This window comes from Bidens hawaiensis, unplaced genomic scaffold, assembly GCF_021521415.1.
Source record: "Bidens hawaiensis isolate Kalapana, Puna unplaced genomic scaffold, B.hawaiensis_p1.1 tig00000237_1, whole genome shotgun sequence".
Classification (NCBI taxonomy): Eukaryota; Viridiplantae; Streptophyta; class Magnoliopsida; order Asterales; family Asteraceae; genus Bidens; species Bidens hawaiensis.
In genome coordinates, this window is record NW_027491021.1 from 2,006,048 (window position 1) to 2,024,192 (window position 18,145).

Here is an 18,145-nt window from a genome sequence, read left to right on the forward strand (position 1 = left end):
GGATAAATACTTGGAAATGGCTTTCTGATGACATTCTTTACAACCAACGACGTCTTTTAAATTCACCAGGTATCAATATTTTGGAAGTTAGTTTTACAATATTTATATCTATATATATATATATAGTCATTAATATTTGGAAATTGATTTTTTATTCAATTTTAACAGAGTTATCGCTACCCGAAGATCAAATCAAGAACCTCACCTTATTTGAAATTGAAAAAATCTTGCTGCGCAACAACTCAAGCTTAAGAAAATATCAAACCATGACTTTCCCCGATGCCGAGTATATATCTATTGCATCTAATAGTTTGATTCAAGAAGAGTTGTCATACGATCAAAACTTGCTAAAAGTAGAGTTCCAAACTCTATTTAATTCAATTACCAATGAGCAAAAAAAAATGTTTTTGATCGTATAATGATGGTTGTTCAACAGAATAAAGGGGGTGTGTTCTTCGTATATGGTTATGCTAGAACAGGTAAAACATACTTATGGAAGACCTTATCAACTGCCATAAGATCAAAAGGCGAAATTGTCCTAACTGTTTCTTCAAGTGGAATTGCTTTGTTATTGTTAATCGGAGGTCGCACAGCACATTCCAGGTTTCATATTCCGATAAATCTTAATGAGGATTCTACTTGCTACATGGATCCAGGTACAGATGAGGCGCAATTATTAGAAAAAACCAAATTAATAATTTGGGACGAGGCTCCAATGCACCACAAACATGGCTTTCAAGCTCTTGACAGGTCTTTAAAAGTTGTTGTATCTTCTAATTTGCTATTTGGAGGAAAAGTTGTTGTATTTGGAGGAGACTTTCGACAAATTCTACCTGTAGTTCAAAAGGGCACTAGACAAGACATCGTAAATTCCTCTCTATGTTCTTCTTACATTTGGAGTGAATGCAATGTCTTGACATTAACAAAAAAACCTAAGGTTAACTATGGGTACGTCGTCATATGATGTTGAGGAAACCAGATTATTTGCTAAATGGATTTTAGATATAGGTGAAGGTACTATTGGCGGTTCTAATGATGGTGTTGCAACGATAGATATACCTGACGATCTACTTATAAAAGATTCAGTTGATCATATATCAAAACTTTTTGACTTTGTATATCCTGATATTCAATAGAATTACTAGAACCAGCATTACTTTCAGGATAGAGCAATACTTGCACCCACAAATGAAATTGTTGATGAGATTAATGATAGTTTGCTCAAGTTTTTTCCAGGTGATGAAGTTGAGTACTTAAGTTCAGATACCATATGCAGTTCAGAATATATCAATGACACTGTTGATACAGCTTTACTCTCCTGAACTGCTTAATGGTCTAAGAATATCCGGACTACCAAACCACAAATTGGTGCTAAAAGTTGGTGTTCCTGTTATGCTCCTTAGAAATCTTAACCAGAAAGATGGCTTATGTAACGGTACTCAACTACATATTATATCTTTAGGTACTCGTGTAGTTGAAGCCAAAATTATTTCTGGAACAAACATTGGTCATAGAGTTTTGATTCATAGATCTCCACTGACTCCATCAGACAACAAAATAGCCTAAAAATTTCGAAGACGACAATTTCCCCTTGCACTATGTTTCGCGATGACGATAAACTAAAGCCAAGGTCAATCGTTATCAAGGGTAGGTTTGTACTTAAAAGAACCCGTGTTCTCACATGGACAACTATACGTCACCTTGTCAAGAGTTACAAGCAGGAGTGCGCTAAAGATTCTTGATAAACAAGGTAATCTGACCAATACAACAACAAATGTTGTGTACATGGAAATTTTTTCTTATTTATAAAATACTTGTGTAATGTTTGTTTTATAATTCTTGTAATTTTAATGTAATTTGTAATTGTATTAACAATATATGAAAACGGTGTTATTGATTATATTTTGCTTAGTGTTTAAATATTAAAATTCTCATTAATTGTCCGTTTAATACATGGGTCTCAAACTAGTAACATATATATATATATATATATATATATAATGTTGTAGGTTTTTTTTTCTTTTTATCCAAGTAATAGCCTCACAACAACAGGCTCTCACCATTAATCTATTGGTCTGAATCGGTATTTCTCTTTACTTTGAAAGTCCATGTGACCAAACATAAGCCCAACCTTCCTTGATTTTGTGGGCCCCAAAACAATAAAAATCGATCGTTTCTTTTGTAGCTCAAGTCCATGAATCCGTCACCTACATCAAAGGTGAAATAAATAATAATCAATCAGTATGATCTAAATTTGGATTAGAATAAACTATTAAATCAAAATGAACGTGAATCAATTTATATATTAATAGTAATAATATTCGTTCATCGGACTCAAAGTTAGTAAAAATGTCTCTTTTAGCTTGTTGTCTAATGAACTCTTTAAAATTCAAAATATAAGCCACCAACGAATATATTTGAATAAAAAGCACCCAAAAGCTACTCAAAGTGTAATAAATATTAATATAAAAATATGTATAATAAAACCATATCAAATATCCCCACACTTAAATCTTTTTCATCCCTGAAAAAGTAGTCTGCACAGGATCATAACCGATATACAAAATATAAACCCACAACTCTTGAATTTTTGTATATATTTTTATTTTATATTCAATATTCAAAAACCATCAAACACATTAATCACGATTACCGATATCCTTATCCACTTTAAACTCTGGCAACTACATAGTTGCCCATTATCGGAATTTGACTTATAAGATAAATCCATTTGATTGCCAATATTGTTGTCCACCTAAACCCATGCCCTTTAATACTTACCGAGACAAATAAGATGCGACAAGTTTATTAGTTTATATGATCTAGTGGGACCCACAACTGAAACAATTTTATATATGGTATTACCGGAACCGAGCCACCCCAACTTGACTTAAACCTTATATCTAGTTGATCAAAACATGTTATAGCATTTTTAAGAATAGTTAAAGACGATCAAGGATTTTGTTTATCCACCTAAGTTTAAGCATCAAGGTCTACCAGGCAGCCATTAGATATGATTACGGTATGTATTAAGTAACTAACTAATAAGTGTTCCCCACTACATGACATACCCCCGTTATCAAGCAATACCCCAAAATCCATCACCATAGGTGAATATGCACGAATTCATCTGTAGGATTACATATGGCGTATCCCTTGTGGTCAATTTCTTAATGGTAATAGGACGCGAGCAAGGGGACCCCATATGGCTAACAGTGTGGATGATCAAGTCAGTAGTGTATTTTGTACTTTGAAGTACTAGATGATCAAGTTTAATGACATATGTTTGGCAGAAAAACTACGGGTTTGCTCTTTGAACTCTTTTTAATATTTATAAATCCACTTAGGATATATGAATACCCAGATGATATACGGCATATAGACCCATGGTCTCCGAACCCTGAGGCATCCCATCAATACAGGATTTAAGGTTATAAAACCATACGCCTATGAAGTGTTAACCACTAATACTAGAAGTATGAAATTTATGTTTATATCTCTGGCTACGTAGGCATACCTAACATTAAACCTACCTTAGTGTATTATGATTTCTATAAAATTTTAACTTTTGCAGTCCAACTAAACATAAAGCTTGAGTATGACCCGACCTTTCATCCCATTTTTTTAACAATGATTAACATATATCCCACTAAAATCAATCAATTTAAGTTCAATTAAGTCTGCAAGCATACTGTACTTTCATTCTTAAGAGGCTGAGCCTACTGACACATCAATTACGGAGTCTACCTGTTCAGTCACATCCCACTATATGCGTTGATTAAAAACTCCTTTTCTTTTAAAATTTCTTAAAAATATCAAGAGTGTTGTCAAAATCATCGGTAATAATATCATCTCCTGTTTAATGCAGAAAAACAATTTCAAGGGAAATTTCAAAACTTTTGTAAATATTTTTTTTTAACTTTTTTTTAAATTTTTAATATTTAATATTTTTTAATTTTTTTTACCAAAAAAAAACGTCAGTTCCCATCCCCACACTTAAAATCTACATTGTTCCCAATGTAGAAATAGAAAAAGACAGAAAATAAAGCAGAATAAAAAAAATTAAGCAAATAAAACAATAAAGTGGAATAAACTCCCCTGGTAATAATGCAGCTATCTTCACAAGTCTCGTTCCTAGGCGACCGTATAGCATTTCATTCGCGGTCGTAGCTTCTGGGTGTCCTCTACAATATGATAGGCTCAGAAAAATCCTCATCCGAATGGAGATTCAGTACGAACGAGAAAATCCAATCCTGCAAAATGAAACTCAAAACAACCCAAAGCAGACATCAAACATACTCTAAGGACTAAAACAGACTCAAAGGAAAATAAAATAAAGAAGAATAAAAATAAAATAAAATAATGCAACTAAGTTTTATACAAACTCTACAACTCGGGCAAGGTCCTGAGTGTGCTCTCCTCCTCTACTCTCCAGGTGGATCAAGGTATATCGCCTTCTCCTCGTGATCACCAAGTGGACCTCCAACATAATGTTTCAGCCTATGCCCATTCACTTTCCAAGAATTTCCATCATCAGCCTCTATCTCAACCATTCCATAAGGAAATGCCTCTTCACAACGAACGAACCAGCCTATCGGGATTTCGATATACCCGGAAACAACTTCAACCGGGAATTATACATAAGCACCTTATCCCCATACTTAAACTCTTTAGGCCCCTTAATATGTTTATCATGGTGTTACTTTGTTCACTCCTTATACCCCCAACTTCTTTCATATGCCTCATTCCATAGCTCCTCAACCTCATGAATCTGAAGAAAACGACTCTTTCCCACCGCAGATAAATCAAGATTTACGGCTCTTAGGCCCAATACGCACGATGTTCTAACTCAACAGGTAGATGACACGCCTTTCCATAAACTAGCCGAAAGGGAGTGGTCTCGATAGGCATTTTGAATGCAATACGGAAGGCCCAGAGTGCATCATCTAGCTTTTCAGCCCAGTCCCCGCGACTGTTCCCAACTGTTTTCTCTAAGAACCTCTTAATGCCACGATTGGTGTTTTCCACTTGACCGCTAGTCTAAGAATGGTAGGCCGTAGAAAGTCGATGGGTGACCCCATAACGTTTCAGAACCTTATCCATCTGAGCATTACAAAAGTGGGTACCCCGATCACTTATCAGGGCCTTAGGAGTACCGAATCAAGCAAAGAGTTTTCGAAGGAATCCCACTACAAATCGTGCGTCATTTCTCGGTAAGGCTTGAGTCTCCACCCATTTAGACACGTAATCAACAGCAACGAGGATGTATCTGTTCCCTCTAGACATAGGAAACTGACCCATAAAATCAATGCCCCATATCGAAGATCTCAACCACCTGGATGGGGTTTTGGGGCATCTCATTTTGGGATGAGATGTTACCAGCTCTCTGACACGTGTCACATGAATTAACAAACTCATGTGCATCACGAAAACTAGTCGGCTAATAGAATCTCGCATCAAATACGTGTTTGGTGGTATAAGTCGCACCAAAATGGCCACCAGTCAGGCCCTCATGACAATGTCGAAGAATACTACGAGCTTCATCACCAAAAACACATCGTCGAATCACCTTATCCGAGCAAATACGGAATAAGTACCGATCCTCCGAAATATAGAACTTGATATCTGCAAAGAACTTCTTCTTTTATTGATATGTCAGTCTAGGCACTAACTCACCAGAGGATAAATAATTAGCAAGATCAGCAAACCATGGAAACCCCTCTTCACTCGCATTTAAATATAATAGAGTCTCACCCGGGAAATCATCACCAATTCCCTATTCCCAAGTCTTGCCCGTGTCGGAATTTTCTAGCCCTGAAAAGTGGTCAGCGATGACATTTTCAGCTCCTCTTTTATCTTTAACTTCTATATCGAATTCTTGAAGCAAAAGGATCCAACGAAGGAGTCGAGGATTCGCATCTTTCTTAGCGAACAGGTACCGCAGAGCCGCATGATCAGAGAAAATGATAGTCTTAGAAAGCACGATATATGAACGGAATTTATCGCACGCGAAAACAACCGCAAGAAGCTCCTTCTCTGTCGTGGTGTAATTCTCCTGAGCATCGTTAAGGGTTTTGCTAGCATAAGAGATGGGATGAAAATGTTTTTCTTGACGCTTCCCTAACACAGCTCCAAAAGAAAAATCGCTCGCATCACACATGATCTCAAATGGAAGTGTCCAATCGGGAGCCACAAGAATAGGAGCACTCACTAACCTCTCCTTAATCAACTCAAAGGCCCTCAAACACTCCTCATTAAATAGAACGGCCTATCTTTCTCTAGAAGCTGGGTTATCGGACGGGAGATTTTCGAGAAATCTTTTATAAATCGGCGGTAGAATCCCGCATGACCTAAGAAACTACGAATAGACTTCACGGAAGTGGGCGGTGGAAGTTTGGAAATGGTGTCTACCTTAGCTTTATCTACCTCAATCCCCGCACTAGAAATCATATGACCTAAAACAATACCCTCACGAACCATAAAATGACATTTCTCCCAATTAAGCATAAGGTTCGTCTCTTCACATCTAGCGAGCACTCGATCTAAGTTACGCAAACAGTCATCGAAGGAATTCCCAAAGACGGAAAAATCATCCATAAAGACTTCCATCGAATACTCGATTAAATCATGAAAAATGGCCACCATGCACCACTGAAATGTGGCTGGAGCGTTACATAATCCAAATGGCATGCGTCGGTACACGAATGTGCCAAAGGGACATGTAAATGTGGTCTTCTCCTGATCATCCGGGGCGATTGGGATCTGGAAATAACCAGAAAAGCCGTCAAGAAAACAATAGAACTGGTGTCCTGACAAACGCTCAAGCATCTGATCGATGAATGGAAGCGGGAAGTGGTCCTTTCGTGGAGCCTCGTTAAATATGCGGTAGTCGATGCAAACTCGCCACCCTGTTACAGTCTGTGTCGAGCTCATTCTTTTCATTCGAGATAACTGTCATACCGCCCTTTTTAGGGACCACCTGGACTGGACTAACCCATGCGGATTCGGAGATTGGAAAAATCAAACCAGCATCGAGCAACTTAATGTCACACCCCAAAATCTTAATTTAAACAGCGGAAGACTTTGACCAAGTCTTTCAGGTGGTGACAGACGTCGTTTCAGCCAATTACATTTAAGAATATATTTCAAATGAAGGTTGAACTTTATTTAACTATCAGGGCTATTACACGATTTTTATTCAAATTACAAGTTCAGCATAAAGTCAACATTTTTCATTCAAACACACGTCACCATTTTCCCACACTCTTCGCGAAGCTTCCATACTTCATTTAATTACCTAAAAAGCATATTAAAATAATGGTCAACACAATGTGTTGGTGAGTTTCCCTTTATAATATATATATATATATATATATATATATGAATCGAAAACACATCCATATAATGATCTTCTATCATTATATCCGATATCAATTCGTGTGTAATCGTCACTACACCCCGAATTATATCCAAATTTCCATGTATAATGGCTTACCACCATTATAACACCAAACCGTGTGTAATGATCTACCGTCATTACATCACAAAAACAATAGGCATTTAATTTCTTAAACAAATTGTGTTGTTGTAGACGAGCAAAGAATACAACATTACGTATGACTATCATAGTTGATAACTCGATACATACCATACTCAAAATATACCTACTTTTAACCCAACGCGATTGGAAGTGGGGGGCGTCACCCCGATAGATCTACCCATATTTATGTGCCCTTACTAATTCGGTTAACAGTTATTTAGTCAACTAGACTCATCCCGCATTAGACACAGTTTGTAAAATAAAATGCCTTTACAATATCAAATGAATTCCATATGAAATGAAGAATATGTTTTTCCCCCAAAACACAATTAAATATCGATTAAATCAATTCCAGTTAAAAACGATGGGGTTCGATAGAGAAACTCACAGCTTGTAGCTTTTTGTTCCAAAATCTCGTGTCCTATATTAGTACACGTTTTGTTAATAAAAACTTGGTTTTACTTTTTGTATAAAGCCCTTTTTAGATTATTAATCCTAGTTTTAGTGTTCACATAAGCACATAAGCAAATAAGCGAGTACAAATAGTTCATCTTTCCGTTAGCTATTATTTAAATAACTATGTCAAATAAATAAACACTTAAAATATATAATAATATTTTAAGTTTCAGTTGCTGAAAAGTTTAAGAAAATGTTAATCTTTTATTTTTCATAATTCTTGTCGGTTTTGTCGATATTATGTTTAAAATGAACCGTTTCGGCTTTTCGTGCAAAATGTGACTTTTAAATCATGAAAAGTACTTATTACATATATATTAGTCAAGTTTTATAGGTTACTTTGTAAAAATATATTATTTTCATTGTTGTAATATTTTCTTAAAAATAGCAACTTTTTAACGTTTTCGTGTCGGTTTTCGCGACACGAACCGTTTAGGACTAAGTTTTATCATCTCGTCCTTTTCTCATATATTAACTTATGTTACATACGAGAATTTTATAACTTTAGGGGATGTTCTAAAACAGTCCCTAAGAGTTTTTGTCAGTTTCGTTTAAAAAGCCGATTTTTCGACCGTTAACGTTACCGACAAGTCAAATAAGTTGATCAAGTTTACACTAATCATCTTATGAGCTAATCACACATATAATAACACATAATTCACCATAAATTCCCGTTTTGATCAAATCGTTTCACAATACACGTTTAACCCAATTTTCAAGTTTCTAGTTCATATTCTAAGTTTATTAATAATGTTACTAATCAAGTTTTGTTATTTTTATATGAACAAATATCATATTTCTACCTAAATTTCCAGGTTCGAATCATCATATCATTTATTTATAAGTTCAAGTAGTTCATTAACCAATCAAATTATGAATTTCCTAAGTGTTTAACTAACAAAGTTTCCGATTATAATAACTTTTAATTTTTGATAATTCTATCTAATTCAATCTTTCAAATTTGATTAAGTATGGATCTAAGTTTATATTATCCAACTTTTTTGATATAGTTTCATGCACCCTAGTGCTCTATTCAAATTTGATCTTTCAATTAGTTAAGCAACAAAGTTTCTATTTTTAGTAAGTAATTGATAATTTTATCAATGCGTTAACTAATCCATTCTTTAATCATGAACCCTATCTTAGTTTAAAGTTGTAATTCATCACATATTGAATACATTCCTTCCAAGTATTTACCTCAAAATCAAATATTCAACTTTTCTTAAATTAAAGTTTCCTTATTTAGTAAGTTGTTTGCTAGTTCCATCAATGTGTTAACTAGTCCATCTTTTTAATCATGCATCCTATTTTAGTTCAGGTATGCAATTTATCACAAATCAAACACATTCATCATAAGTTTTCACATCAAAATCCAAATTTATTCTAATATCAAATCCTAATATCAAGTTTATTCAAGTTTATAACAAACAATCAAGAGATTCAATAACACTTATAATCAAACTTAGCAATCAATATATGATTCTTAAGATGAACATATGTATGTGTAAATGGTTTTGATCTTTCGTCTTACACATACATATATACATACGGTCCACACATACATACATCACCATCCATATTATCAAACTTTCAAGCTTCAATAAAACTCGAGAACAACTAATCTTATGCATTTCAATCTAGTAATCAACCTTAATTTAAAGCTTACTTGTTGTTCTTGATGATTTGGAAGATGAGAATGGTGGTGTTATGGGTGTATCGATGATGTTCTTCTTCCCTAATTTCTTCCTAGCTTAATCTTCTTACTTTTTCATTTAAACCTTCATAATTCTTAGTTGTTGATTAATATGTGTGTGTGTGTGTGTGTTGGCCGTGGGTTTTAAGGAGAGAAAAGGGGTGAGTGGGTTGGAAGATGTGTGGTGGTAGGGATGCCAACACATAAAGGTAATTATTAGGGTAATTATTGGAAATGAAAGGTGTGTGGCTGAGAATGCTACAACACACATGCTTCTAGAAGATGTAATAATTGGTAAGTGACATGTGTGTTGGTTTTGAGAAAACAATGGGTGGGATGGTTAATGGATATTTAAACAATAATCTTAAGTTTCTGTTTTAACGTCAAACGAATGTTAGCTAATCAAACGATACCCGTTTCTAATAATTTTTGTCAGAATTTAAACGAAATTGGATTCTTGATAATACAAGCCTAAGAAACTAATTTTTGGAAATAGTTGACGTTGGGTCCTTACCGGGTCATCCACCGACACTTAGTTACTTATTTTGCAATTTTTGTGATTCGTGCCTTCTAAAATTAAGTTTATACATCGTCTCGACTACTTTAATATGTATTTTGATTTTTCGAGATCATTTAGTCTCGTTAAGGATTTATTTACTTTTTGACTCGTTACCCGAGGTTATTCCACGTCAGTCTCGTTTCGTGGCGATTTTTGCACTTTTTGTTGACTTTGAAATGTCTAGATCACTAATAAAGAAGATTTTTCTCATAATGATGAAATTTTATTGCTAATCAAGATTATATTAGTCGCGGTTTAGGCTAATTTTTAGCCGGGTGACACACTTAATAACCTCCTTCTTGACAACCTCTTGCATGTTCGGGTTAAGCTTCCTCTGCGGCTGCACCACAGGTTTAAACTCGTCCTCCATAAAGATTTTATGTGTGCAGAATGATGCATTTATACCTTTGATATCCATAAGCTTCCATGCGATGGCATGCTTATGAGATTTCAGAACAACCATCAACTTATCCTTCTCCTCCGTCTCCATACTTGAAGAGATGATAACGGGAAGTTGAGACCCCTCCCTAAAAACGCATACTTGAGGTGAGATGGTAAATCTTTTAGCTCTAAAAATGGGGGGTTCTCAACAGATGGTTTTTCGATCAAAAACTCTCGCTCTTCAACCGCAAGGACATTAGAAAAGATTTGGGAACTCATGATCGGCTCGTGTCCTCTTATCTCAGGTAACTCCTGCTCTTACTGCTACTCCAACTCAAAATCAAATTTTGTCATCTCGAATGATTGATTCTCTACGTAGATGATTTGGGTGTCGGATGTGTCTCTTTCGCAGACCTTCGTAAGATAGTCGCCTACATGCATCATGAAAGTGTCTATGAAATAGAGAGTGCCATCATGCTGTTGAGTATGACTCGTGGATTTCTGCACGTCGAATGTGATCGTGTCATCATGAACTCGAAGAGTCAAAATTGCCATCGGCAACATCGATGAGAGCGCGTGTGGTGGCTAAGAAAGGACGACCGAGGATGAGTGGAACGTTCGAGTCCTCATCCATATCGAGAATGACAAAGTCGACCGGAAAGATGAATTTGTCCACCTGCACCAACATGTTCTCTACAATGCCCCTTGGGAACTTCACAGATCGGTCTGCCAGCTGGATACTCGTTCGGGTGGGAAGTTTGGAAGACATAGAATAGGTCATGAGGTTAATGCTTGCACCGAGGTCGGCCAAAGCATTGCTAACATAAAAATTACCAATCAAGCAAGGAATGGTAAAACTGCCCGGATCTGTCATCTTCTTAGGAAGCTTGTTCCGTACGGCGGCAAAACACTCCTCACTAAGAGTAACAGTCGAAAGTTTCTCAAGTTTCTTCTTATTAGTGAGCAAATATTTCAAAAACTTGGCGTGTTTTGGCATGTTCGCGAGAGCTTCATTAAATGGAATGTTCACATGGAGCTTCTTAAGCATGTAGAGAAACCTAGAGTACAGCTTCGAATCATTCTTCTTCACCAGACAACCGGGATATGGCGGTTTTGGCTTATAGACACGCACTAGTTCCTGCTCAACCTGTTTCTCCTTCTCAACTAATGCACCGCCTGACTGTGAGGTACTTGTTGGGCCTCGCCTCTGGTTCACCTTATCAGACGGTGTCTCTAACTCCAGCTCCTCATCAACTTCCTCCTCCTCACTTGGTGTATCTCTAACGACACCTCGCCCACTTTGGGTGGTCACTGCCTTGGCCTGAGCATTTTGAAATGGTTTAGAATAGGTGGGACCGGGATTAGGGACGGTGTTACTTGGAAGACTCCCTGAGGGTCGTTGATCAATCTTTGCCGACAACTCACCAAACTTGGCCTCGAGATTCTGAAAGGCGATCTGTTGTCCCTTCATAAACGTCTCCTGATGCAAAAGAGTGGATTTGTTGTGGGCATCATTTTGTAAGAGCTGATTTAACAATTGAGAATTGTTTGCCAACATCTCCTCGATATTGGAAGTACTATTTGGTACAGGATCAGGTTCGGGGGCGGGTTCTTGGAACAGATTCTGGCGTTGCTAATAACCGGAGTTACCTGCCCGCCGATTAGAGTTAGAATTATTGTTTCGCCACCTGAATTGAAGGAACGGTTTTGATTAGCAAGAAAATCTACCTCCTCTTGAGAATCAGTGGGACAATCGGTTGTCTCGTGATTTCCACGACATATCTCGCACCTACGAGCTTGCAACTTAAGCTCTCTGAGCTCCCTTTCCAGTGCCTTCACATCTGTCGACACACTCGTATTCTGATCAACATGATGCACTCCACGTGATGCTGAAATGGGTGTAACCTTGGTAGCTAAGACGGATCTTCTACTCGGTGTATGCTGATCCCCTAATGTCATGCTCTCGAACATTTAGTCGGTCTCCTCTATGGTGAGTTTATCGAGCATGTTTCCTCTAGCGGCAGTATTGAACCGTTGTTGGGTTTCGGGAGTAAGACCGTTATAGAATTTCTCAACCATAGCCCAATCGTTTAGGCCATGTTGAGGACAACGGGTTATGAGAGTTTGGAAACGCTCCCACGTGGAATAGTAGGACTCATCATGGCCCATATGAAGTGAACGGATTTGCTCGCATAGACGCCCAGCCTTTGATGGAGGGAAATACTTCCTAAGGAACTTGGATTGCAAGTCGGCCCATGTGGCGATTGAGGCGTTTGGTAGAGATTCGAACCATGACGCAGCACGACCAGAAAGTGAGAATGGGAATAACTTAAGATGAATGACGTCGGACGAGATATTATTAATATTAAATGTTTCGCAGATTCGCACGAATCGAGACAGGTGTCCCGGAGCATCTTCGTCATCCAAGCCGTGGAACTGAGCAGAATTGGTGATAGAATTCATGACGTGATAAGGAATTTGCCAATTTTGGGTATTTGTCGCAGCAGGTCGGACAATTGCAGATCGGGCTCTCACGATGCCATCGTTGGCTCTAGCATGAACAGTTTGTCTCGGCAGTGCAACGGCGTTGCCCATATCTATTCTAGGAGTAGAGACGTGTACCTGGATGTCGGGTGAATCGCTCTCACTATCTGCAGGCTCTTTAAGTCGTTCGTGAAACTCTCTCTCAGGCTCTTTTGATGCAGAGAATAATGGTGGGCCTTGAGAACGGGTATTATGCATAAACTAAAACAAAAAATTATTTAATTAATTTTTATTTTTATTTTTATTTTTTATGGAAAAACTAAACCTAAAGGCACAATTAGCAAGTAAAGGCACCTAAAGGAATAAATGACAACTAAAAAGCAAATAAACAGATCAGATAATCAACTCATTTGAAACAAAAAATTTGCAGTGTCCCCGGCAAAGGTGCCAAAAACTTGATGTGTGAAAAACGTATATATTATTAAAAACCAAGTTTTACCGAATTCACCTAAAAAACCACACACAATCGGCAAGTATACCGGTCGTAATGTAACTAGCAAGTAAGAACGGATATCGAACTTATGACAATATGGGTAAACTCGAATTATTAAACCTAATGATTACTAACCTAGACTTTCTTTTTTGATTTTTAGAATTCTTTTTTTATAACAATTAAACTAATAATACTTGACTAATTATAATTTAAACTAAAAACAAAACTTTATAAAAAATGGGTTTAAAAAAAATATGAGAAACGACTACCTAGGTAATGGAATCCTACTAGTTAAATTAATAGCTAACGAACTTGACTTGGTTGAAAAACAATATCTTAAAAATATGACACTAAAGACCACTAAAGTACGCTAGATCGTCTCCCGGCCTCACCAACGACACCCTAGAACTCTAATGACATGTGAAGCTCAGTTGTTAAAGGTTTGGATCACCTCCCGGTCTCACCTTACCTAATAATACTATGGTACTCCAAAACCCAAATCACCTCTCGGTCTCTTTGAATACAATATATATTAATATAAGGGGGTATTAATAATTATTCTAACACAACTTGTATCACAATAATCTAAGGGACCTAGGATAACTCACTCCCGTGCAATTACTACCCAAACCTGCAAAAGACAGATAACACAACACTAAATTGCCGGCCTCTCTAAAGATAGAACAATAAAATCTAATAAACTTTTATAAATTATTCCTACGGTTATTTCGACCATAAACCGCATACAAGTTGAAAACACAAAGTAGACATCCTAATCATGCATCTAACAATCACAAAAAACTATTAAACACAAGTGGAATAAATATTAAATTAATAAACTAGATTCAATTACTCAACAACATTATGACCAAACCAATTAAAAACTTTTGCCATAGCATCAAATCAACCAGCATCCAATAATTATTTGTCAAACCATTAATATAACATAGTATTCAACCAAAATATAGGTAGTGTAAAATATTTAGCTACTCATATAAAAGTATGAAACAAAAATAATATATAGTTTATTGTTTATCGAAAAAGAAAAATATAATTGACCTACTAGCTTGCTTATTATTTTCAGTCGTAACCTTTTGATTTTACCAGTAAGGAAGCTTGCTTTCTTATTCTTCTATTCACCTCGTTGCACACACAATACAATAATTATATATAGATGTGCACACTAGCCTTCCTTTTCCCAATGTTCACTTGTCTTTCGTCCACATTAGCCGTCCTTTTTTTTTATTTCACGATCACTCCACCCACAAAACAAAACCCTTTTAATATTCTAATATAATTTTGCTTTCTTTTTGTTTGACCCCCTCGACCAAAATAACAAACCACCAATCTTATAATAACATACATATATATATATATATATATATATATATATTTAATGTTGTAGGGTTTTTTTTTCTTTTTATCCAAGTAATAGCCTCACAGCAACGGGCTCTCACCATTAATCTCTTGGCTCGAATCGGTATTTCTCTTTACTTTGAAAGTCCATGTGATCAAACATAAGCCCAACCTTCCTTGATTTTGTGGGCCCCCAACACAATAAAAATCAATCGTTTCTTTTGTAGCTCAAGTCCATGAATCCGTCACCTACATCAAAGGTGAAATAAATAATAAAATCAGTATGATCTAAATTTGGATTATAATAAACTATTAAATCAAAATGAACGTGAATCAATTTATATATTAAAAGTGATGATATTCGTTCATCGAACTCAAAGTTAGTAAAAATCTCTTTTAGCTTGTTGTCTCATGAACTCTTTAAAATTCAAAATATGAGCCACCAACGAATATATTTGAATAAGAAATACCCAAAAGCTACTCAAAGTGTAAGAAATATTAATATAAAAATATGTATAATAAAACCATATCAACCATTACACCAGAGTAACAAAAACTCACCATTTACTGACTGGAGGTCACATGACGCAAATCGCCTAATTTTGTAGTCCTTCACTACACATAGTCTAACACCATAGGTATATGAGATTCCACTACCTTGAGGGGAGTGTTGAAGAATAAGAACCACAACACAACTATGATTAGAGAATCAAATTATGAAAAATCTAGAAAATCAATATGATAGAAATTAATTTATTTAGAAATCCAAGGCTTGTAGGAATGAACTTATTTAGAAATCTACAAGCCTTGGATTTCTAAATAAGTTCATTCCTATCATAGTGATTTAGGCTCAATCATTTGTGAATAATATGGGGAAAAGTTCTCTTCGTTTAACTCGTTACTTACAATTTCTCATATCAATGCTTAGATTTAGCCAACTCAACAAAAATTAGAGGACAAAATGAATCACTCTTAAAAGTTAATACATTAGAGTACCTTAAAATGAGTATGAATGGGCGAGAAAACACACACAACCATTATTGGTTTCCATCACCATTCCCATTGGTTGTTGCATCCACCACCTAATAGCCACATCCGCCATCTACACAACCACCACCACCCTTCGCCAAGGTTTACATTGCCACCGCCACTAATTGTCATTACTATTACTAATAGATATAAATGACAACATTGATGCCGCAAATGTCCTATTTGGTCACTTGACGTCACCTTAGTAGAAGAAATTTTTGTTTGTTTGTTTTGTTATTTAGGTCCAATACCATAACAAACATAATGTAAATCGACCGAATAACAATTTTGTTTTTTTCTTTTATGTTTTAGTTTCGGTACCATAACGAATGTAATAGAAATCAACTGAATTTGCATAACCTCACTACATTTTGTTTTAGTTTCAGTATGGTAGCAAAAACCGATAGAGTGCCAAATTTGTTTTGATTTAGTTGTGATATGTAACAAACGTAACGAAGACCAACCGAATTTGTGTCGACTCACGTGCTCAACGCTGGGGTTTTACCTACCGGAAACCCCATTGGGCCACATCAATTTTTATATATATTTTTGTTTTAGTTTCAATACATAACGCATATAACCAAAATCGACTAATTCGCGTTGGCTTACTGCATCAATACCCGCGACTGGCAACATTTAGGTTTTACCATCGTTCGGGTTTTACCAATTTGTCCCGACGCAACACGCCGAATGAGCTACTAGTTAAAATACAAAAGGCAATTAAACAATTTTTATTTTTTCTTTATATTGTTTGAATTGCAAAATTACATCAAGTCCACCTTCAGTGTAGCTTGAACCCTTGTCCTCCCAAAGAAAACAATTCCACATGCCCAAGTAACATTAATAAGAATAAATTGTTGGAAGTTTAAAGTGTATGAATGAAGTCTTAAGAATGAAGTGGTAAAAGTTGTCCCACATCGGATTGGGAACAAAATAAAGAGTGATATATAAGGTAGAGTATTTACCACTTACTTGAATTTTTATCACATGTTTTACCACAAGTCCTACGCGCGCAGGGAGGGGGGGTGCAAATTTGGGTTTCTGGACTAGAAATTCATCGAACTCATGCGAAAAACCCGAGCCCATGTTAGGCAATTTTTTGAATTTGTTTTTGAGATTCAAATTCTGTTGGTCTGGTCAATACCATTAATAATCATTATGAGAATGATTATTATTTTCGGTTTTGTAATCTGCACTAATGATATTATTATCATTTAATGGTCATTATCAGTATTGATTATGATTTTGTGGTTATATAACCAAGACCATCTCTTCAGTTTAGACACACCAGAATACACACAACTTCTTCTTCTTTCTGCTGCAAAATATTTACGATTTTTGTTTCAGCCAACTGGTTAAGTCCGGCAGTGCTACGCTTCTGCTTCGAACCAGCACCCTAGGAACAGACCATGAATCTGTTTAAGAGAATTGTGTTAAACATAAGCCCAGTTCACTGTTTTGTTTATTTCTTTTCTTTTTCTGGATTTTAATTATACAAGATTCACCACATCAATGATCAAAAAGTCCGTATTTTTGTTATATGAATGACTCCAAAACAAACAAGATAACATTTTATTTTATCATGGTAATAAACCAGTTGTCGAATAATAAAGTGAAGTGATCCAACGTTGAAGACTCTTTCCTCCACCTAACCCCTCCTTGTTTCCATCCCACAAAGCACAGCAGCAGTAGTTTGGGGGTGTTTGGCCTAGCTTTTTTAACCAAGCTTTTTTAGCTTTTTTTTACAAAATAAGTTTAATTTAGTGTTTGGTTTAGCTTTTTAAGCTTATGCTTATAAGCTTATATAAAGCTCATTTAGAGAAGCTTATGTGAAGATGGTTTTTAGCTTATTTAAATAAACTTATTTGTTAAGGTTGTATGTTACTCATTTTTCCTCAAATGGTGATGGATTAGTAATTATTGAAACAACTTATTACTCTAACATATTAACAATGGTAAATTTAACAACTTATTAAGACACATAATTAACTATAAGCTAATTCAAACACTTAAAAATAGATTATCAAATATTAGAAAATAAGCTATAAGCTAATTTAAAATATATATAAGCATAAACTAAAAAAAAAAAAAAGCAGGCCAAACACCCCCTTAATATCACACTGAACTAACACACCAGCTGCTGCTGCTGCTGCA

At 35.8% G+C, this 18,145-nt stretch overlaps 1 protein-coding gene across 1 annotated transcript; it reads left to right on the forward strand.

Moving 5' to 3' along the window:
* Positions 1-266: 266 nt before the first annotated feature.
* LOC143610944 (uncharacterized) lies at positions 267-1,566 on the forward strand. The gene is made up of 3 exons (XM_077085308.1): positions 267-353; positions 437-865; positions 1,309-1,566. The coding sequence occupies exons 1-3, from the start codon at positions 267-269 to the stop codon at positions 1,564-1,566; spliced, it is 774 nt and encodes a 257-aa protein (XP_076941423.1).
* Positions 1,567-18,145: the final 16,579 nt, after the last annotated feature.